This window comes from Semicossyphus pulcher, unplaced genomic scaffold, assembly GCF_022749685.1.
Source record: "Semicossyphus pulcher isolate SPU_LCO1_2020_fin unplaced genomic scaffold, fSemPul1.0.p SCAF_15, whole genome shotgun sequence".
Lineage (NCBI taxonomy): Eukaryota > Metazoa > Chordata > Actinopteri > Labriformes > Labridae > Semicossyphus > Semicossyphus pulcher.
This window is the reverse complement of record NW_027211659.1, coordinates 9,787,885-9,810,228: the sequence shown is the minus strand read 5'-3', so window position 1 is coordinate 9,810,228 and position 22,344 is coordinate 9,787,885. Positions and strand designations below refer to the sequence as shown.

Genomic DNA, 22,344 nt, shown 5'->3' with positions numbered 1-22,344 from the left:
TGTTCTATCAAAGACTAACTGACTCTGACAGATGAGATTTACAGACCAGAGAGCGCCCAGACATCTGCCACTCAATAAATTTCGTTATTAAGAAGCACATCATGTGATACTTGCATGTTTAATATTACTGCTCCACATTCATAAATGAGCAGCCCGGTGAAATGCTGTGTGATAGACAGGAAAGCGAGAGCATAATCTATTCCCTTGTAACGACTTTAGTGCGAGATGAGTCTTAATTGGTGGTTTACAGTCTTGAGCCTCCGCAGTGCGTACAGGAGACGGGAGATAATTGTTCTGATTGACTCCAAGGTTGTCCAGCTTGTTTCTCATCAACCATTTAAAGTCCATTAAGCAGTGAAGGCCATTAGAAGAGTGAGGAAATGTCTGTGTACAGTGTGTGTTTGACCTGTTAGGTATGTGTGCATGTGCGTCTGAAATGATGAGTAATTAACTGATTAGTCAGCTGACAGAAAATTAAGTGATGGCAATATTAATAATTGATGAACATGTAAGTAATTTCTTAATTAAGAATACTACACATTTGCTGGTTACAGGTGTTTCAATTTATTTTGTTCAGCCTTCTTTTGCTAATGGAATACCTTCAGTATTAAGCTGTTTCTGAAATAGTTCGCCAGACAACATAGATCATCACATTTAATGGGGAGACGCCTGCCAGGTAGGCATCTGCAGCTGCACTGATTTCACACCTGACATGTGTCACTCCCCACAGTCACCTGATAAACCCAATTTGGTGTCTATTCAAGCAGCAAGATTCCCCATCTCTCCCTCTGCTCTGTCGTTGCCATTGCTTCCCTGCACCAGTACTGCACTCATACTTTCAGCCCCACCACCACACCAGCATCCTCGATCCTTCTCCATCCTCCAACTGGCTCCGGCTAGGGGGGTTTAAGATATTATCTCATCACTCCTCAAGTTTCTGCTGGTAAAATAAATCTGCGAGGAGTGATGAGGTTGGAGCATAGAAGCCAAACACAAGCTATGTTCTGCTGCTGCAATTAACATTTCAAACTATTACAAACGTGAGTTGTCTGACTGAACTTATATTATGGACAATTATAAGGTTTTTTTTTATTAAAGATATAATCTCAAATATTTTATGTAAATTAATGTCTGTTAAGTCTATCTATCTCCTAATGAGGTAACACAATGGTGATTGAGCCTATGGCCCACTGATGAAAGCCTTTGCATTTGCAGTATTATGGACTGGGTGTCTGGTGCAACACGGAAAAAGTGGCGCCCAGTTAGTGACGCGTTTTCCATCACCCAGCAGTGGTTGGTCTGCCAGAGAGGGTAGGCGGAGCTAAGCGGCTGCTTTTCCAGTCTCTGCAAGTGTTGGAGTAAACAGTAATCTACTATGGCTGAACAAACAAAGAAAAGATCGACAACTACGGATACAACTTCAAAAATAAGTGAAAATCCAAAGAAAATGAAACCAATTTGACGCTCAGATGAAGGAAGACAGTCTAAAAAGGAAAGCGACCGTCGGCGAGGAAAATGAAGAGTTACAACCGTTACAAAGGGAGCCAACTGTAGACGTCTGGTTATTTGGCGTATGCTACCCATGTGGTGGTGCTGTTGAATTTTATGACCTTAATATTTAACCATCACCTTTATAAGGTATTTTAACTAACTTATTTAGTTAAAATGTACTTTAAGTTTACCATGGTGTACCTAAGAAACTGCTTATGGAGCCGTTGCAGGCAGAGGTGAGTGTAACAGCTGTAGCTTGTTAATGAAGGTTAACGAGTCATTAATAGAGGACAGGGTTAAACACAGAGACTGATAAAACGGGCCAACTTTTATTTCTATGGTTTGAGGCAATTTTGAGTGTAGGTTTATTTCACTGCATTATAATGTAATGTGCTCCTGTCTTCACTCCTGTATACAGCACAACACCCATACATCTATAATTATATGGACTCCAAATATTCCTATTTATGAGTGTGTACAGTTAAGCACAGGAGTGTTAACCTGCACATACTGTGTGTTTGGCTGTGTGTGGATTAGATGAGGTTACTTAAGCACCTCTGCCTAGATAATGACCCTTTTAAGTGAAATGACCTCATGGGGGTCATCAACAGGCTTCATTAGTGGGAATTATCTCCACCGTAATTGCCATGGTTACTTACCTCAGTCAGAGCTATTGGCTCTGCTTAAAACACACACACACAAATACCGGAGTCTGTTTGTGTGGCAGGGTTGCGTGACAGGGCCGGCTGTTTTGCTGGTATAAGGTCTTCCAGGGTTTAGTCAGTGTCCATCTCGTGCTGTCAGTGTCTGTGAAATCACATATGTCCAAACCACAGCACTCCACCTCTCCTCCCTCCTCACCCGCCCCTGTTTGTCCAACCTGCTCTATTTATCTGTCACACACTCAAGTGCTCTCTCTCTCTTGTTCCCTGCTGCGCTCTCATTCATATTTTGCACATGTTAAATAAAAGATAAATCAGTGCTACAGTAAACTCACTGACCTTGTTTGGCTTACTACTTTCTGCTGATTTGTTAATGGCTGACTGCGTGAACTTGCATGTAATACTTCGTGTTTTCTCCAGTAGATCTGTGTCAGTGTGTGAGTGGGTTGTGCGGCCCACTGGAGCTTACAGTATGTGATGTGAAAGTGTGTAACCCAGAGGCTCTTTGACTTGCTGCTGAAACAAGACGTTACCACACACACACACACACACACACACACACACTCACAGCCTTAAGACTGATCCACGCTGGCGTGTCAAGGACAGTCAGAGGACACTTGAAGCATACTGGTCCTGATGGTGGGTGGCAGAGATCAGTGTGTGTTTGTGTGTGTCTGGGTGTGCATGTTTCTACTTTACATGCCCTCAGCACCCGGCCTGTCTTCACAAACAGCAGGTGTTAACATATGGGTGCTTTGTTGTGTTGCAGTGATGCGTCTCCTGAAGGAGGGAGCAGACCCAAACACTCCCATCGCTTCTGGGGGATCCTTGCTACACCTGGTAAGATACACGAACACAGAATAACACACAAGGTTTTTGACAACAGAGACATTTTACTTACATTAGGAGATTCTGTGGAGTGAACTCCTGTGACTGCTCTACTCTTTTTTTCCTTTACTGTGACAAAACAACATAAAGGAGGATGCTTATATCATTCTACAGACAGGGGCCTAAACTATGAGTTCAACATACCCAGGGTATCTTTTCCTGATCTGGCTTTACTTAACCTGACAAAGGCAATCGCGCTAAGCGGGCACACGATGCTGGTTATCAGCTCGATAAGTCAACCGAGGGTTTCTGTGAGCGCGTTCACGTAAATGAGCGGAGTCTACAGCTTATGACCAATCGAAACACCGGCAAGTCTGCCGTCAGCTGATCGGCATATTTTACAAACTCAGAGCAAACTATGATTTTAGAAAAGTTAGACATAAACCAGACTCCACTCAGCTGCAGCGGCCAAATACAGAAAGGACAAGTAGCAAAAAAACACAGGCTGTGTAAAATCACTGCTCCATCATTAGAGAACGATATATGTATTATAACACTCTTGTGTGTTGCATCAGATTAATACGTTGCACAGATGTATTTGTGTTGTATTAATGACAAATTTAGACTTATTCTCTCTGTGAAGCCGTATCAAACTATGGAGCAAATACAAATGAATATTAAACCACAATTTAAAGCAGTACGAATGCTTACTTTTATATCTTATAAGTACAAAAGTACTTCAGGCTTCAGTGCTGTGATCAGTCTCTGTTTTAGATGTTTATCAGTAAAGCACGATGAATATCTTTCATGAATTTATTTTCTAAAATCAGACGGTATAAGAGGAAGTGTTTAATCGCTCTCTCTCCCTCCTCCCTCCCACGATCAGCTCACAGAGCTCCTGAATCAAGAGACCTGATTGGTCAGTGGGTGGTGTTTAGTTCAGGTTGATCTCTTATTTTGGTTATAACCTGCTCCGGAGCAGGTTAGGTGTTCAGCATAAGTTACCACGGTAATCTACCCTGGTAACAAGAGAACCACCCTCGATAACTTACCTCTATACCAGCAAATCCTGCTTCGTGGTGTACCCCCCAGGAGAAGGAGAAGGTGTTGTCTCACCTCACTGCCCCATGCCGTCTTTTCTAGCAGTTTGCAAATTTGCACACATAGGTATCTATTGTGACCGACAAGGGCAAACATGCTGAAACTGCCCCCCAAAAAACAAAGAAACAACAACCGAACTGTGCTCAACAAATCGGCACTGCCCACACATTTGGAAATATCCAAAACAAAAGCATTAAAAGAAAAGAGAAATTGGCTGTTGCAGCGTGTTTCCCCTTGTCAGCCACCATACTAGGTCACCCCTGTGGCAATACAGCATGTACTGTAATTATTACAATGCCGAACAACACTTCCTTCACATACAGTAATAGCTGAACCAGTCATGTGTACCGTTTATATTTTGCAGTGCTTTAGGGAATACGAGTTTCTGCAGATTGATAATAATGAATGTCCTTTGCGTTTTGCAGTGTGCTCGCCATGACAACGTGTTTGCGGCGGAGCTTCTGATCGAGCGCGGCCTGAATGTCAACCTGCAGGACGAAGACCTGTGGACGGCGCTGCATGTAGCGTGTGTGTGTGACCATGCAGATGTGGTGCTGCTGCTGCTGCTGGTAAGAAACACATAGACAAAGACAGACATGCATGTAGAAGTATTTTCTAGCATTTTAAGTCATTATCTTGTTGATTCTTGCATTTCCAAGCGTGTCAGCCAACAATTAGATTAGTGTTATGAAATGGGTCGACGTACTAACTTCATGTTTCGAATTAGCTTTGAACCAGTGGCTTAGTCATCCACAATGTTCTCACCAAATGGAGCGTCTTTAGTTGATGAGGGGGTTTGGATTACCAAAGCCTCTAAAACACGACTCATTCTCTCCCAAACCCAGCTGAATCACTGAAAATGAGAATATTCAGACATTAGCATGATATCAAAGCGAGAGCCTGTTCTTTGGGGTGGGGGGGTGTTTCAAGCTCTTGTCGGCTCTGTCTTGACAAGAGCTTTGGTTGTACTGATTAGGCCCTGCAACGAGAGCAGGGCCAGCTGCAGGGGAGGGCATGCCCAGTTACTCAGCCGACTGGGTCTTTTCTGCATGAGTTGATTAGACCCGCGGAGGGTTAACTACAGTCGGAGCTCTGTACAATCCAGTACAGTCGGGTTCTGCTGATTGGGTCCTGAGTGATTGCCGACTGTCGGTCTGCGGGGCAGGAACAAGACGCTCAGAGAGGAACGGATATGTTTGAAGCGGTGCCAGGCAAAAGGGTGTGCAGAGTGGCTCTCTCAGCCTGCACTGACTGTATGACTGTTGCGTGTTGGCGTATTTGCATGTGTTTCATTTCCCTCTAGCAAAGATTCACGCAGGCTGCCTGGTTTGTAGAGCGGGGTGTGATATAGATACGGCATATGCAATTCATGCAGTGACTTATGCTTTCATGATAGGCAATACCATAAGAGAGATTTAAAGCCGCTCCCTGGGAGGCAGTAACTGAAGTTCTCCCATTTCCTACCAAGACAGAACTCGTTTCTTGTATATTAGGTCATATTTACACAGCCCTGCTGGAAGAGAGGGGGTAAGAAAGAGGGCAAAACATTTCTTAGAAATTCAGAAATCAGAGTCAACACTGTAAAGCGCAAGCATGTTCCATTTTACTCTGCAACACCAAACATTTTTCTCAGCCTGAATGTCCTTGGACACAAAGTGCTTAGTTATTTGTGTGATATGCATGTCATAAAAGGGACTTGAAACGTCTTCATTTCCAAAATCGTGCATGGTTTGCCTTTTTTTCTTCAGTGTAAGATAAGCACTTGAGTTTCTTCCTGGTATAATCAGTCAGAAGATTTCTGAAAGGGGAGCCCAAGGCTCTTCCTGTCCAAAAATGGCTTCCATCGAGCCATATTTCCGATAGAGATGTTATATCCTCTTCCTTCTATTCATTCATTCTGACACCCATCCCCTCCACCACCGAGCCTGCCAGTGCCCAGTCATTCTGCTCTGCTGCCTTATCAGACCTGTAAATGGGCGATCTTCCCTCTGAATATAACAGGTTTACATTTTAATAAGAAGTGGAACAGTGGTCTCGCTAGAAGAGCTTGACTGGCAGCTTTATCGCTGATTGGCACAGGAAGGAATAGCACTGCTAATATGTACTAATCTATTGTGTCCTACTCTATCTCTCTCTCCATTCCCCCTCCCCTCGTCCTCTGCGTCTCCGTCCTTGATTTCCTGTCTCCAGCTCCTCCACAGAGAAAGGGAGAGATTTTTTGCTGACAGAGATGTTACCAAGCTTGCCTCATGGGGAAAGAAGGGGGGGTGATGAGAAATCTGGGCGCATTGTCGCTGTGTCCGGATTGGCACTAATGTTAATTCTCTTATCTCCTGCCTCCAAACAGCAGGGGAGGGAGTAAGCTGTTTCTAAACTATCTCATTCCCAACCCATTTCCAGATGGATTCCCAAACCTATTTCCAGCTCCAGCTCTGGTTAATGTTTGTCATTGAGACCCGGGCAGGACTAACCGGCACTTCAGAGACATTGTGGAGTGTCTCCTAGCAACTGAAAACATATTTGTGTAGCGTTTATGAATGATTCCACAAAAAATATAACAGTGCGGTTATTTAACAAAACCTGACTGAACTTCCACTTTGTTATACTGATGTAACATTCAACAGAACAGAATTAGACTTGGCTCTTATGAATGTATCAGGATGACTCAACAGAGGCTCCATATGTTACATCTTAGCTGTCCTATTGAAAGCCGCAGACCACAAGATACTAATCAAATCTTTCTTCTTCTCCTGGCTCAATTATGTCCTCCTGATTTCATTCCTTCTGAAACTCCGAACTGGAAAGTGACTGAACTGGGACTGAAAAGATGTGGGAAGCGATTAGAGTTAATTGCACAGTCTAATTCTGCATCAGCGCCTTCCTATTGAGGCGGTGCAAAACAAGGACTCTTGAAGAACATGAAAATTGGTTCAGCTGTCTTAAACTGTTAAACAGCAATGCTCTGCCAAATCTTTCCTTTGAATCTCTAAAATATCACTGTTCAGTGTGAAATACTAGCTTCTAGTGTAGTGCAGAGGAAGATGCAATGCGATCATGTGATCCACGGGGGAAAGGTTCAGCACCAAAATGTTATTCCTCATCTCGTCGCTGGAAACCCAGCAGGGCTACAGTTGTAGGGTTGACCCACTTTTCATGTTTGTAAATGATGAAAACTTCTCAACTCTGACTGCTTTGAAGTCAGACGATTATCAGCAAGCCCCCGGCTGCCCCGAACTCCACTTATCACCAGTTGAGTTTTGATAACGTAGCTCTGCCTCCTCCAAACATCAGACAATTGTTGCTCATTCATTCAGTCTACTATCTGCTCCAATTTAAGTCACAAACTGTCAAAGTCTATCAATTTTTATATATTTTTAATGCATAGTTTATAATGTTAGGACTTACAGAATCGAGATCTATACGCACATGAGAGTTAATATTTTATGATGTGGTTTTATGTCTGTTAACAATACAGTTTGTTCTTATCCTAGCACCAGTGTCTGCATTATGCGCCCGTGCAAAAACAGAACTGACTAAAAATGATTTATTGTGATTTTTTAAAAAGCGTGATCATTCCAGCTTTTCCAGCAGACTCTGTTGTTTTCGGTGTAGCATCGCTGCAGCACGGCACATCAAGCTGAGCAGATGTTGTGTGCAATCAGTTGGGAATAATGAGGCCATCGCTTGATTGAAACACATTCTGCTTGTGGTATATTTCTTTGTCGCAAATCTTTGAAGTTTGAGGGATCCGTGAAACTGGATACATTGTTTAGAAGAAATTAAAGAAATGAGGAAACGTTAGAAGTTTGGTAATCGACAAAACACATCCATCGTATTGGTTTGGAATTATAGGCATGAATAGGAGCAGAATTAACATCTACACTTCATTGTGCATTATGCAAAATACATTCATCTAAATACGCACATAAATTCATACAATATACCTATATCTCATACTGTAACTTGACTGAAATTGTACTCAAGTAAAACTAAAAAGTAACTCACTTAAAGTACTTAAAGTAAAAGGTACTTTCCCACCCCGCTGATATATATAATCAACAAATCTGCCAAAGTGACCTCACACATGCATCCTTTGCAAATTAAATAAAATGAAACTGTTATTTTCAAACCTGGGCCCTATGTTTACATGTATTGGTGTCAAAATGATGAGAGATGGACCTTTTGTCAAAGAGTAAGATCCTTTGTTGAACCAGAAACGGCAGTTATATACAATAGCTCTCTTCATAGCCACCAGACTCCATTCACAAAAACAGTAATTTTACCTCACAGAACACGGGAGTCGCTGATGGTCTACCGCTGTTGGTGGTGTTTTAAAGGGGGTGTTACCGCGTGTAATGAGGCGGCGGTGGACCAGCAGGTCCCGTGTTCTGCGAGGTAAAATGACTGTTTTGTTAATGGACTCTGGTGGCTTCAAAGAGAGCAACCTAACGGCTGTCTCTGGTTTAACAAAACACTTCCTTCAGTTTGTGTCAAAGGTGATGTGTCATCCTAACTCTCTTCTGTCCCGTTCATGGTTGACTCGCGTTATGCGTCACGTAGTTGCAGCCCAGCTCTACGCTCATCGCTGTTTTTTCGCGATGCATGACACTTTGATGTGATTGGCCTGTTTTTGATGCGATGCATTTGATTGGTGTCTGGTCCAAGTCAGTTTTCTTTCTAGCTCTTAATATCTGTAGATAAATGTTTTACTCAGTAATGGACTGATGTACAAATGTAGCCCAATACATAAGTAAAAGTACAATTACACGAAAAAGCTACTTAATTACAGTAGCGTGAGTACATTCCACCTATCTGTATAATAGTCTATATACTGTATATATAACAGCAAATGTATATAGGGAACTGTTTGCATGATATCCACTGGGCTATGACGGTCCAACTCAGCCGTGACCGCCCCGGGGACACCTCTACTAGTCCTTATTGATTCTGTGGCAGTCACTCCATGTAACAACTTCCATTATAAACCACGGGCAGCATAATATGAACAGATCTCCATCTCCATGACGTCCGAGACAGATTCATCATATTGTGACGGGGGGAGCGTGACGGGGTCAGAAGTCAACTTGTTAACCCCCTGGAGCCTGCGCGGACGCCGACCGCCACCGACTCATTTATATCTGTCAGCACTTATCATGTTAGCTCAGACACATGATTAATGCCTGTGGATCAATGACCAACACATCAGGCTCCCTTTGACATCATCTGTGTCTGTTGGTGTTGGAGGTTTGTGTCAGAGAGGGGAAGAGTTATTTCTTTAGAGTTTTATATTGTCAAAGTGGGGATTAATTAGGCTCAGGAGGGCAGGTAAAGCATTTAATTTAGTTTTATAGCTCTGTTTGAGATGGTTTTTATACGCTTATGATTGATTTAAAGGAACAGTGTCCTCTATTAGGATTTTGTCCTGGGATAAAATATAAAATGTCACTATATTTTGGATTTTTATAGAGCGCATCGTCTCCATTTCAAGGATGTTCCCGCTGTTTTTTGGATAGCAGCGAGCAAAGGTTGTCTGTGTTGCTCTCCGACAGACAGAGAGCAAGACCGTCTGTCTGTCTCACTGTCTGTCTGTCAGCTGATAACCTCATCCAGCCAGACCCCTGTTGACTTTTACTGAACCTTGAAGTGAAGTGTCTGATTTAGCGCAAACCTCTTTACTACTCCATATGCAGTGTACACACACACACACACACACACACGCACAGCACACCCACATGTGAGGCAGTCTGAGTGGAGTTTATGAGGAAGTTGATCACCGTTCGGGGTCACAGCACAAATCTAAGGAGTAAAGACGATGCAGTCTGTGTTTGACATTAGAAGGTAAAGAAAGGATGCTGTGAGTGTGTGGGTGTGTGTGTGTGTGGTGGTGGTGGTGGGCGGAGGGGGCATAATATTATGCTCCCTCTCTGACGCACTCCTCATCTCATCTCTCGCTCTTCAAGCTGGGCTCCACTTTGCGATAAGGTTTCTTGTTTTCTCATGAATAGTCACAAGGCAGCGGCTGATAGCTGTTAATGTTAATTAATTCCCTTTGTTAACCCCTAACTAACCCTCACATGTGAGCTAAACAGCTCCCACAAGGCAACACAGATGGGTGCACAATGAAACTGCAGAGCTCACCAGAAGAGATCCTCTGATAACAGGAAGTGACAGCATTGTGCTGCCTTTATCGCACTGTAATTGCATGGCGTTTATGAATGAAAAACCTTTCCTCTGAATATCTGCAACTTTATTCTTAATTTAAAAAGCTGTGGTCGGATTTAGAAATCAATTAAAAAGCAAGGTTGCAGTGGGGGGCTCAGGCTCTGTGTCCTTGTGCTTGTGCAGTTTTTCGGATCACTGAGGTTAACAGCTCTTGTGTTGTTCTGTCAGCAGCCTCCCTCTCCTTGTTTTCAGCCCATTCTTCGCTGTCCTCACCCCTTCTCTCTCCGTCTACCTGAGGACCAGGTCATAAATCTCATTGCCGCACTGCAACTGGGTCGTTAGAATTCTATTAGCTGTAAATATTCAATAAGGACGCTCACTTAGAGTCCCCTGTCCCCGTTATCAGACCGGGGCCAGACAGGATCGTTACACTGTCTTGTCTTTTACGGTTTAGTCAAACAACAGCAAGCGATTTATGGCTGGATGCTGACAACCGCCACTTGAAAGGATGCATGTTACTTTTAGTGCCTAACCCCAAGGAGATGATGATAAAACTGGAGAGGACACATGAGTCCATTCTGCATGTGCGCCTTTCTGCTCTGCTGCTGAAGCATTGCAGCATTTTCACAAATAACGAGTGCGGCAGAGTTCCTCTAAAGAGACGCAATCAATCATAACCATATTGTGACCAGCCACTGTGCTGTAGTCATTAAAGGAGCCGGAGGGAAGGTCTCCCATGTTATCTCATGCTATAATAGAAAACTACTCTGGCAGGGTCCTTGTTGAGTAAACACACATTAATCTTGTCATACGCACACACACGCTCACCTCAGTGATCCTAGTTAACGGTAACCAACGCCTTCGCTCTTCACTGCCCCGCCCCCTCCAGGCGCCTTCTTAATGAGTTCTTTAATTCAGTGTTTTGTCTGTTAACGCCGCCATGCTTCTGCTCAGGTAGACGCCTCTGGGTAGTCGAGATAATTGAGCCCACTTTATCATCGATTCACGTCTGATGAATGACCCACGCTAAAACTCTGTTTGTTTGTGTCTTCTCTGCTTTCTTTCTTATCTGCATCCCAAAGGCCGGGGTGAATGTTCTGCTGCAGGACGTCAACGGAAACATTCCTCTTGACTACGCCTCCGAGGGCACCGAGACCAGCTATATCCTCAGAAAACACCTAGAGGAGAATGGTAAAACTAATTTTGTTTGCATTGCACAGTGAGAGAAATGCAGGGAGGCATCTCTGGCACTTCATGCCTAGTTTTCTATCAGTGATAACAGTTTGATTCCACCGTTTTCACAGCAGAAAATTAATTATGAAAAACTTAAATTAAATTTCTTTCATTTAGGAACTACTGCTAGAGTGTGAATGCTTAATATATCCCACCCACAGTGAAACCGTTCTGGTCCTGTGTGGATGTGAAGGTGAAGTACACCCACAGGCCTAATGATGGTGGATTTCGATTGGGGCACTTGTCTCCCACAGAGAAAGGAGAAGGTCAACACAGGAGCTGCAAATAACCGAGATAATAGCATTGGAGATTTGGAGGCGCGCAGTGTTGAAGGTGGTAGAGGCACTGACGTAGAGTGACAGAGGGAGGAGGAGGAGGAGGAGGAGGAGGGGAAAGTGCCGGAGAACTACAGGAAGTCGCACAGAAAGAGGAGAGTGGGGAGCCGTGCTGACAAATCGAGACAGAAACAGATACTGACAAAGATGGAGGGCTTTCCCTCATCCATCTGCCGCTGACCATGGGATCACATGACAAACGCAAGCTTCTGACTGCAGACAGCTAACTCATCAAAGCTTTGACCACCCAACACACACACACACACACACACACAACAGACTCGCTCTCTAACTTCGCAGCCACTGATTTCTTTCCGACTCCTCTCTGCGTCTGTCTGCCAGCCCCCGTGGTGATCTCTTCCCTCCTGCCTACCTTCAGCTCCCCAGATACCCCCCCATCGCTCTGGGCTTTGCCACCATGAAACACACTCTTACTCACACAGGCTCACTCTGCCTCTGTTGCTATAGCAACTTGGCGGCATGTACTCTTATCCCCACGAAGTTTGTGTGGTTGTGGGAAAAAAAGACAGACTGTCCATGTGGCTCTGCATCAGGGAGAAATGAAAGATTCTCTTCTTGTCCTCACTAGTGCTTAATGTAAAACTGAAGTAGCACTGCAGAGGACAAGAACTCTCTCCTGTTGCTGTCATGTTCCTCTGAGCGTGTCTCATAAAGCTACACGTGCTGTGGCTCTCAAGTCATCCATCTGCATAGACAAACTTATTGATCAGCTAATCCAACCAGTCTACCTGGAAAAGTCCCATTAGTTTTGTGGCCTAGAGCTTATCCAAGTGACTTATAGATTGATTGATAATCAATCCACGCTATTACAGCCACCAAGTCGGGTCAATGTGTGCATGTGACTGTGGAACAGTGCGCTGAGCTTCGTAGTTTTAAATGAACGCCCTTGTTGACCTCTTCTTGTCCGCTTCAATATTGGAGAGACGAGCTACAGTGGACCTGAATCATTCAGATCAGGGACTGGAGCTCTGTATGACTATTGGATGACTTTTTGGATGCAATTGCGATGCGCGCATGTGCAATAGTCACATCGCAGGACGTGTGATTGTGAGGCAAATTAACTGAAAGTAGAGCTGCTACTTTATTGTCGCTTGGTGCAAAAGGAGTGCTCACCATTTTCTCGTCTTCCAACACTAATCTACAACAAAAGTCCGTCTGACATCACATTAGTGCAGCCCGCTGAGCTGCAGAGTCTGTGTGTCACCTGCCTGTAAACCGTAAACAAGCACGCAAAATGATGAAGATGATGAAGGATGAAGTTATGTCACTGGGCTTATCACGCTGATTAAACATACATTTGAACACTGTTAGAAATGGTAGATAACAACATATAAGTAAAGGAACTGCAGCACACAAGTCTATTTGTAAAGCCAGTAAACTAACAGCTTTGTTCTAAACAGTTGAATTTTACTGAGAGTCAGATCAAAACATTGATACTCTTGGAAGCAGGCAGTCACAGCTCCGAGCCAAGAAATGAGCGGTGTAGGGCAATTTTAGCTAGCTAGCTGTTTTGTCTATTTCAAGTCGTATGCTAAGCTAGGCTAATCTAATTCTGGCCAAAAAATTAAATAAAAGTCAGTCCCAAAATGTGAAAATAAATATATTTTAGCATTATAAAATGGCACACTTACTGTCACATTTGTGTGTCAATCGAGTTTGTTTCCCTTTTTTAGGTGTGGATGTGTCGTCCATGCACACAATGAAGATGCAGAGATCCAACACGATGCTGTCTGATGTCAGACATCTCGTAGCCTCAGGGGGAAGCCTCAACCAGCCCAATGATGACGGGGTCACTCTGGTATGTAAGGTCACATGTGTTCGTGTGTGAGAGCTGACCTTTCGTCTTCTCTCCTCTCCCCCGTCCATATATTTTTCTCTTTCTTCAATTCTTCTTTTTTTACTTTAATAATAACCTCTACCTCTCTTCCTCTGCAGCTCCACATAGCCTGTGCCAGCGGCTACAGAGAGGTAGTGTCTGTGCTGCTAGCGAGTGGGACGGACCCCCATCCAGCTGACAACAACTTTTGGACCCCTCTCCACCTGGCTGCTAAATATGGACAGGTAATTACAGCTGCTCAAGAAAATGTGAGAATGTTTAATGAACAAGTCACCTAATGTCAACTCATCTCCTTGCATCGATCCAATGTGATTAGAGTCATTAATGAAATAATGACGAGTTATTGATGGACGGGTCGTTCCTCTGCAGACTTTGCCTGCAGTCACTCTGCACACACTCTGATAAACGGCTCTTTTTGGGCCTATTGATCAGACGGTCAGAGTGTGGGTACAGAGCAGCACTGGATAAGCTTTTGTTAGAGAATTTTAGATTAGGAGTTTAATGGTCTCTCTTAGAGGAAACGAGATTGATTTCCAGACAGGGCGGAGGAGGTAAGCGATGGGGTCTGGTGGTTTGGGCGGGGGTCCAAGTATGAAAGAGGGGAAGTGATCACAGTCAGATCTTGCTGACCCAACTGCATATTTAATTACATTTCTGAGCTGTGTGCTCGGCTGCTGACGGGGAAAAAAATCATTTGGTATTTAGAGTTGCTCTCTTCTTTTATGGTTCGTCTACCCTCAAGGAATGCTTTTACCCCCCACTCTGAATTCTTTCTTCATCCCTTCTACCTCACAGCGTTTCTTTGATTCATTCATACATATCTGCTGCCTTTCTTCTCTTCCTTTCCTCTTACACGGTTCTCTCACGTCCTCTTCCAGACAGCAGTCTTCTAAATGGAATAATAACCACCTGGTGTCTCTGTTTTCCAGACTTTCTGCGTAGAGACGATTACTCTGTATGTGTTTGTGTGTAATACCTAAGTGCATTGGACTTAAGAGTGGCAGTGTATGGGGTTGGAGAATCGATTAGGTTTCCCTCGCAGTGCTAAATCACCTCAGCTATCGGCACTATACTGGTGCCCCTGCTTTGCCTCATGCATACCAACCACCGTGTGAGTCGTATGAACACTCACTTCCTGTTACCATTCCCTTATAGGCATTCTGATAGTGACATGTCCGTAATGCAGGATATTATAGGTTCAAGATGTGTGTTTGTATCTAGCTAAGAAAACCACTAATAAGGGGTTTAGCTGATATGAGGCAGAAGCAAACTGTTGCCTTGTAACGCTTGCTGACAACTGTAACACAAGCTGGTACGTTAAACCCAAAGACCCCTTCTGCAGTGTGGCATTTGTACAACACTGACCCTTTAAGAAGATGTATGACCCTATTACCGCAGCTAATTAAGCCTCCCTCTCTCAGCCGTGTGATAAGTTAGACCTTGGCTCTCAGCTTCCTCGGTTTGATGTAAGGCTTTTTCAAGTTGTGTTCTCAGGAGGGAAGAATTTAAAATGGTTCTGTGTTGGATTTTTAAACAAAAATGACGTGATGTTAAACTGCAGGCCTGCTGGGATTGGCTTAATTAATTCAGTATTTTAATGAAGGTAGATGCTTAAAGCTGTGGTAATGTAGCCACCATCTGATTCATAGGCAAGTTTAATTTTCTAAAGTACCCTCATGTTAATCTCAGATTTTTTTCAAGGTCTAATAAAAATAATTGAAAGTTCATTGTGGCCATTATTAAAAACCGCCTATCTCACTCTGAATCAGTCTTTAGGTTTCTTTGTCCCAGTGTACTGATGACCTTTTCCTGGTCCTCCTGCAAACTTTGACCCATTAAAGAGTTCAAAACCTGTGGTGCCACTGACGTGCTGTCAGTATTTATAGGGTGTGAGTGCAGCTGACAGGGTCTGTGGGCAGTAGAGATACTGTAGACTCATAGCCCAACAGCTGCTGACGAGGGTCAGAGCCAGTCTGCTGAATGTGCTGAATCACTCTGTATCATACTGCAGATTGTGATTTATTACTCTGCTACAGCACAAAGGAGTTCTCAACTGTTTTGAACAGCTATGAGAAAAAAGTTATAAAGTTGGGGAGTCACAGGAGACTGTATATTTATGACTCTGCAGCAGTTATTATTAACATTCCCACAGACTTTAAGTCCCTGCTATGTGACAGACCAAAAACTCTGTATTCTTTCATTCCTGGGAGGCAGGATTGTAACTATATATTACCATACTTACACTTTGTTAAGCAGGCTTAATTTAAGAAATCCTTATAACCAAATTGATATAAGGCTACTTGATTGAGATTTTGTAAAGCTCCTCAAGAGCCACACAAGACAGACACAACTGTTTTCACTGGCAGGGTTGTACTCCCTATGATGAATAAATTCATCTAGAAGTGTAAAATATATTTATTGATTTTTCCGGAACTTCTCTGAAGTCTTTTTTATGAAGTCTCTGAAATCAGTAATAGGTTAATAAGTTGTTTCCATTTGTAGTTTGTTTCACCAGCTGTTAACTAAGCTCAAGCATAATAATCAGGTTATTTGCTATATGATATTTTCATATTATACAACAGTTAGTTCCGACCAAGTAATCTGATTGGACTAGAGGCATTCCATGAGTGCTGATATAGAGAACAACCTCACTGGCACTTTTCACTGTGTGTATCACTCTGCCTCAGCCAGGTGTTCTGAATACTGATAACTTAACAGAAGACCGTGTGTGTCTATGTGAATCAAGCTGGTTCCTCTGAATCACACAGCAGACTCTTACTTCACTGGTTGATGATACATAAGAACATACAAATGAATGTACATGATAAAAACAGCTGATCTGTGGTAACCTGTAGACACAGAGTGCAGGAGAATGTTTGGGTTGCTTGGCAACAACAGTCCAGTTTCAGTTACATTGTGGAACTAGTTGATTTGGTGGAGCAAAAAAGAATCTGTTGATCAGTGATGTTGTACTGAATATCAGTACAATCACAGCCGTGCTGATATTCAGTCCATCACTCCCTCTCATGTGATATTGCTTCATTCACCAGTTGATTACCAAAAAGTGAAATATATCTGATATTAAACTGAAATGGAAATCTGGCAGAAGATCTGGATTTTCTTGGTAGCGATTGCTCATATAACATTCCGTCTTACATGTTGAATTGCAGCTAATTGTAGTCTGAAACTGAACAGTAGGAAATGATGTATTTCATTCATTCATTTTCTGATTTTTTTTCTAAGAAACTTCTCTGGTTGAAAGAGTCTCTTGTTAAATTATCAGACACACTCATCTCATCTGAAAAGGATGCCTTTATGTTGACTGAGCTGCTGAGACACTTTCTGGGCCATGCCATTGTTCGTACATTACCCAGAAATGATGAAAAAGATCCTTATCTACTATAATCAATAAATTCAGTCACACTGCAGATACTTCAACCCATCACATGCATTAATCACAAGTCAGAGATCTTCCTGCATTCAATACAGCTGATACTCCAAGGAGGCAAAAAGGGGTGTTGAAAGAGAGAATGAATACAGACTGTATTAAAGAAGGAGTAACAAGAGGGAGAGAGGAAGAAGTCAGAGCCTGCAGGAGCTTTGTTTAAAAGACAAACCCAGACAGAACAATGGAGGACAGAGGTGACAGCCAGCAAGTCACTGTGTGGAGATATGAGGGAGGTGTTCTGCAGCTGTGACATGTGATGGAGGGAAATATGAAAGGATCCTCTCAGTCAGGGGCGACACTATGTATCATCTACTCAGTGCTTAAAGGGTAGGTCTGTGTTACACCATGTCCTACATTTACATATCTACTTTGACTTTTAATAGGAGGATCTTCAAAAAACACATTAAAAACAGCAGTAAAATGTTTTTTTATTCATGTTCTGATGGTTTGAAAGAAGATGAAGTTAATAGTGCCCTCGAAATGTTTGAATCTCTCTAGGATCTAATGAAAATGGATGTGGGTGTTTCTCCCATCTCTTACAGACAAGCATCGTTAGCCAGCTCCTGCGGCACCGAGCGAACCCGACTCTGTTGAACTGCAACCAAGACAAGCCCTCAGGTAACACATTTAGGCATTCACGCACACACACGTGCACACACACACACACACACACACATACCGCTGCTGAAATGGGATAACGTGGTATTGCAAGCGAGAGGTAATGAAGCAAAGCAGCGGAGAGATGGATTTTCACTTATTCAGCTGAGACTGTGCAAATGCATTAATAATCAGTGTGATAACATAAAACACAGACTCACACACACTCACGCACACACACACAGAGTGAACACAGCAAATGAGGCTTTGTCATAATCAGTCTCTGTTGAGCCTGTCTCTGCTCATTTCAGTGTATCTGCAAGAGAGAGCTCATTTATTAATGAAAGGAAACATTAACACCTGACTCACGCCCGCACTCATACGCACACGCACTGATTACATTTGGGTTAGTCCTAATCAAAAGGCGCTGGTGTTATTAATTATCTTATGAACATAAATATCATGTTATTACCCAGGGACACATATTGCTTATTTTAATAATGGAGCATAAAGGATCCACAGATGAGATCTCAACGCAGACGGGTTGTAAAGATGAAATATGTCGAAGAAGAAAATTCTACCATCTGATAAATGCCAGCCACTCTAACACTGATAATGTAATGTTAGATCCCTTTTAAATCCCACCCTCCTACATTTAAGTGGCATTAAAGGGCCGCTGTAATATTTTTGACCACTACCGATGCTGTGGAGCAGTGTTGCAGGAGGGATGATGGAAACGGAGGGCAATGCAGCACAATTAACTTCTGTTTGCTGCTCCAACGCTCTCAGCTTTGGGGCAAAGTGTTAGCAAAGCTGTTGCAAGTCGAATAAGCAGACTTAACTAGCGACTGATATCATGATCATGGTACAGCCCTAATCTCATTTTCTGCTGCCGTGCACACAAGGATGCACATATTGCTCCCAAATATAAGGGACAGGGTTGGGAATCGCAGGGTAACTCACGATATGATACGCTATACGAGATCTCATGATAACGATAATATCACGATACAGCAATTCTGCCATAATTGATATATTGCAAGACAATCATACATCACGATATCTAATGAACTTCTTTGGCCAATTCATTTCTGTTCACGTTAAGCTCATTCATAGCGAGGAGTCATGGAGTTGTGACGCGGTGAGTCTCACAGGGAGATCGGTTTACTGCACAATGTATTGTTGTATCGATATTTTGTCCCACCCCTAATAAGGAATATTAGTGCAACTTGCTGCACATGCAGGATATAAACAAGGACGCACATATGAAACAAGTCAATCAGCTGACATGTAACTGTAAACATCAGTTGTAAGCCAGGCTTGTATGACAGATACCATTATGTGATGGTAAATGAATTTGGCATTTACGTCAAAGATAAGCCCTGTCAGGGCTGACTTTACTTCCTCTCATGCTGCTCTGCCCTGTAACGTTCAGCAGTCGGAGGTGATGTCCCTCCAAGAAACATGGCAGTGCTCCAACAAAGGCTGGGATGAATAAGACTAATGTAAACATAAATGTACACTCTGTGGTTAAAAGAATATCTGTTTCTGTAAATGTTTTTCCGACAGTGCATTAAAGAAACCCTCCCGTGAAAAGTGTTTAACCTTGTAAACATCTCCATGGGGTGTTTTTCATGTGCTACAAGACATATCAGGGACAACGTAAGCAGTCATCTCCATGGCTGGGCCTGTCTGCTTTTAAACTGCAGCGTACCAAGGACAGGCTGAACAACACCTTTTCAGATTGGCAGGTTTGAGACATCACAAACCTAAGGAGCCAATCCTGTTAATGGACGGGGTGACGCTATGCAAATCATTATATGAACCACTTGGGCGATGGTCAAGCCAGCTGTAACCGTCATCGCTGTAATTTTACGAGAGTAGAAACTGAACACTCCAGAACCAGTTTGGATCTGCACAGTGGGCGGGGACTGTGCATATTCAGGAATTTTTAATGAGGGAGAAGGAGGAGATGCCTTGGGAGGATTATTATAGGGAATTAAACGTATTTTGCTGGAAAAAAACTTATCAGACACAATTCATTATTTCAAGCAGAGCATTTTTATATGTTTTAAGACATGACAGGAGCTGGTCTATAAGACATTCATAGGCCCACAGATATACACATAATGCATTTTGAAGAAAATGCAGAGCTTTCTTGGTAACGTTAATGTGCACAAAGACACCCTCAAGTCTTTGACATCTCATGTAAGTGTAATTTAACTAAAAAGAACTCTGCGTCTTTGTGAGTTGCTCAGTCTCTCTGTGGGTTTAACAGTGTGTTAATTAATCATTTTGTATTTATTGAGATGAAATTAATGTTGGAGTGAACGGCGTTATTGGAAATCTGAAAAAATATTGGAAAACTTCTCGCATCTCACTCCTGCACAGACCCATAATAAAACCAGCCATCGAACCAGGCTGCTGATGAATGTAGTGCAGTAACTGTAACTGTAAGCGTGTGTCTGGTGTGATAGTGACTTAATGTGTCATACTCAGGGGCTGGGGGATATAGAATATCAAAGCTGCCTCCAACCATTTACTCCCATGGCTTCATCACACCTCTGACCGCCTCGCTCCAGCCTTAATCAATAGCCCCTTCCAGCATGTAGGCTTGGAAAAGATGTGAGACAGGCCCTCAGAGACCGAGGCATCCCCCCCACTCTTTCACACCCCTCCCTCAGCCTCCACATGACAAAAAGAAAGCCAGAGCAAGAGATGGGAGTGTAGGGGGTTGTCAGTCACACGGAAATAAAAAGACGGGATGAAGCCATTCCCCTCCCTTGTGCCCTGTTAGACCTCATTACAGACGGAGGGGGATCTTAACTCCCCCTTCCTCTTAAGCACAGTTGCATTGATCCACAGTGGGGTTCACATTCTACACCAGCGCAGGCTCATCCTCACAGATTGTGAAGGAGGGCTGGTGTGCTGGGAGAGGTGAACTTGATTGTGTTTGGGGAACAGGAATACTACATTCTCATTGTCTTTCAGCATTTGCACTGGGTATATTGGATTTATTTCAGTTGATATAAAAATAAACTTGTGGATATGAATTTCAGATTTGTATAACAAACATTGTCCCGTCTTCTGCATCAACAGACATTGCTGCGTCAGAGCCCATAGCTGATTTGCTGCTGAAAGCAGAGGAGAGCTGGCTGCAGAGACTGAAGGACCCCTCTGCTCCTCTACCATCCACTGACCAACGCTACGATGGCGGTTCACACGACCTCAACACTCCTGTTAAGAACTTGTAGGTTAACACTTTCCCCTACACAATAAATGGTTACTTTAAAACACAGATTATAAATCATGTTTTTTCTTTTCCATTCTCTCATCCTCGACCTTGCCCCAAATCCACTTCCTGTACCTCCATCCACTGCGCCTTTTCCAACTCCTTGCCCATCCACTTATCACTCAGAAACCCCCTGGGCCTCTCTATCTCTAAGCGAGACAGTCTGCTGGAGAAGTGTGCCATGTTCAGAGATGCAGGTGGAGCACTGAGCCGACAACCCTCGCAGGACAACGGCCTAGATGGCCCCTTTAGCTCTGGAGCCAGCAAACTGGAGCAGGTATGGTGCCCTTTTTACAGCATCGTTCTACAAAAAGGATAGAACAGAGGCGGGGGGATTACACAAGGAGAAGAGGAATTTCTTGTGCTGATTAGTCCATCCTGTGCGTCATGTAATCAGATATTTACGTGTGCATTTTTATCTTTGAGTGGCCGAGCAGGCATCACGTTTCACATCTGCTTCATCCGGCTGACCTTGTTCTTATCTTGAGCATCGGGCCCTGTTAATTACTTTGGAAGGAGTTTCATTAGCCTAAAGCCTTTCTCAACTGGCGGGGCAGGGAATCTGGCTAAAGCAATCAAACCATGAAGGTCCACAGAATTAGAGTCATGAAGTTTTAATCCTGGAAGGTGAAACTAATAGCAGAAATCATTAAGTCTGTGTATAACCGGAGAACAACGTGCCGGACTTTGAGTTTATAATGTGAAATTCCATCTGCATCAAGCTTCAGATCTTAGTGCTTGCATGTTAAAGGGGACATAATTTAGCTATGCAATCAATTTTCTGTTATTCAAATGTGTTTCTGAATCATGTTGGTGAAGTTTGTTTCGTTTTAAAAATTGTATACATATTTTTGGGAGCCTCTCCTTCCTCCTGAAACAAACAAGCCGTTTTCTAAGGTCAGACCTTAGCAACGATTGGCTGACAGTATTTGGAGTGACCGCATAGCCCCTCCCACCCCTGTGCGATCCCACGTGGGGACGTCATTCCAAGTTGTAGAAAACATGGCTGCTCTAGGATCGGTTATTCGGCCAGAATCGCCAGGAGGTATCGGAATGGTATGCTGAAATCTTGACGACTCGACTACAAGCTAGTGCAAGAAGGCAGCCTGAGGTGAATGACAGTGAATGGCGATTGGTCGATTTCAGCGAAAGCAAGGTTCTTACGTAGAAACCTGCAGCTGTTCTGAACGGCCCATTTCGGAGGCTACCTTTTTAAAAGTGTCATTCTGGAAAAAATAGTGCAGTTCTAAATTCTTCACTGTGAACAATAAACACCAAAAAATGTGAAACCCATGCCAAATATGAGAATATCCATTTAAAAGATACGGCCCCTTTAG

General features: G+C 43.2%; 1 protein-coding gene across 1 annotated transcript in view; it reads left to right on the top strand.

Annotated features, from left to right (window-relative positions):
* Positions 1–22,344, top strand: part of myo16 (myosin XVI) — an 88,802-nt gene that overhangs the window by 13,722 nt on the left and 52,736 nt on the right. Inside the window, exons 3-10 of the mRNA XM_069663175.1 lie at positions 2,923–2,993; positions 4,508–4,651; positions 11,327–11,435; positions 13,507–13,631; positions 13,769–13,894; positions 17,661–17,736; positions 20,815–20,965; positions 21,134–21,284. Coding sequence (XP_069519276.1) covers positions 2,923–2,993; positions 4,508–4,651; positions 11,327–11,435; positions 13,507–13,631; positions 13,769–13,894; positions 17,661–17,736; positions 20,815–20,965; positions 21,134–21,284 — 953 coding nt within the window. The remainder of the gene's footprint in view (positions 1–2,922; positions 2,994–4,507; positions 4,652–11,326; positions 11,436–13,506; positions 13,632–13,768; positions 13,895–17,660; positions 17,737–20,814; positions 20,966–21,133; positions 21,285–22,344) is intronic.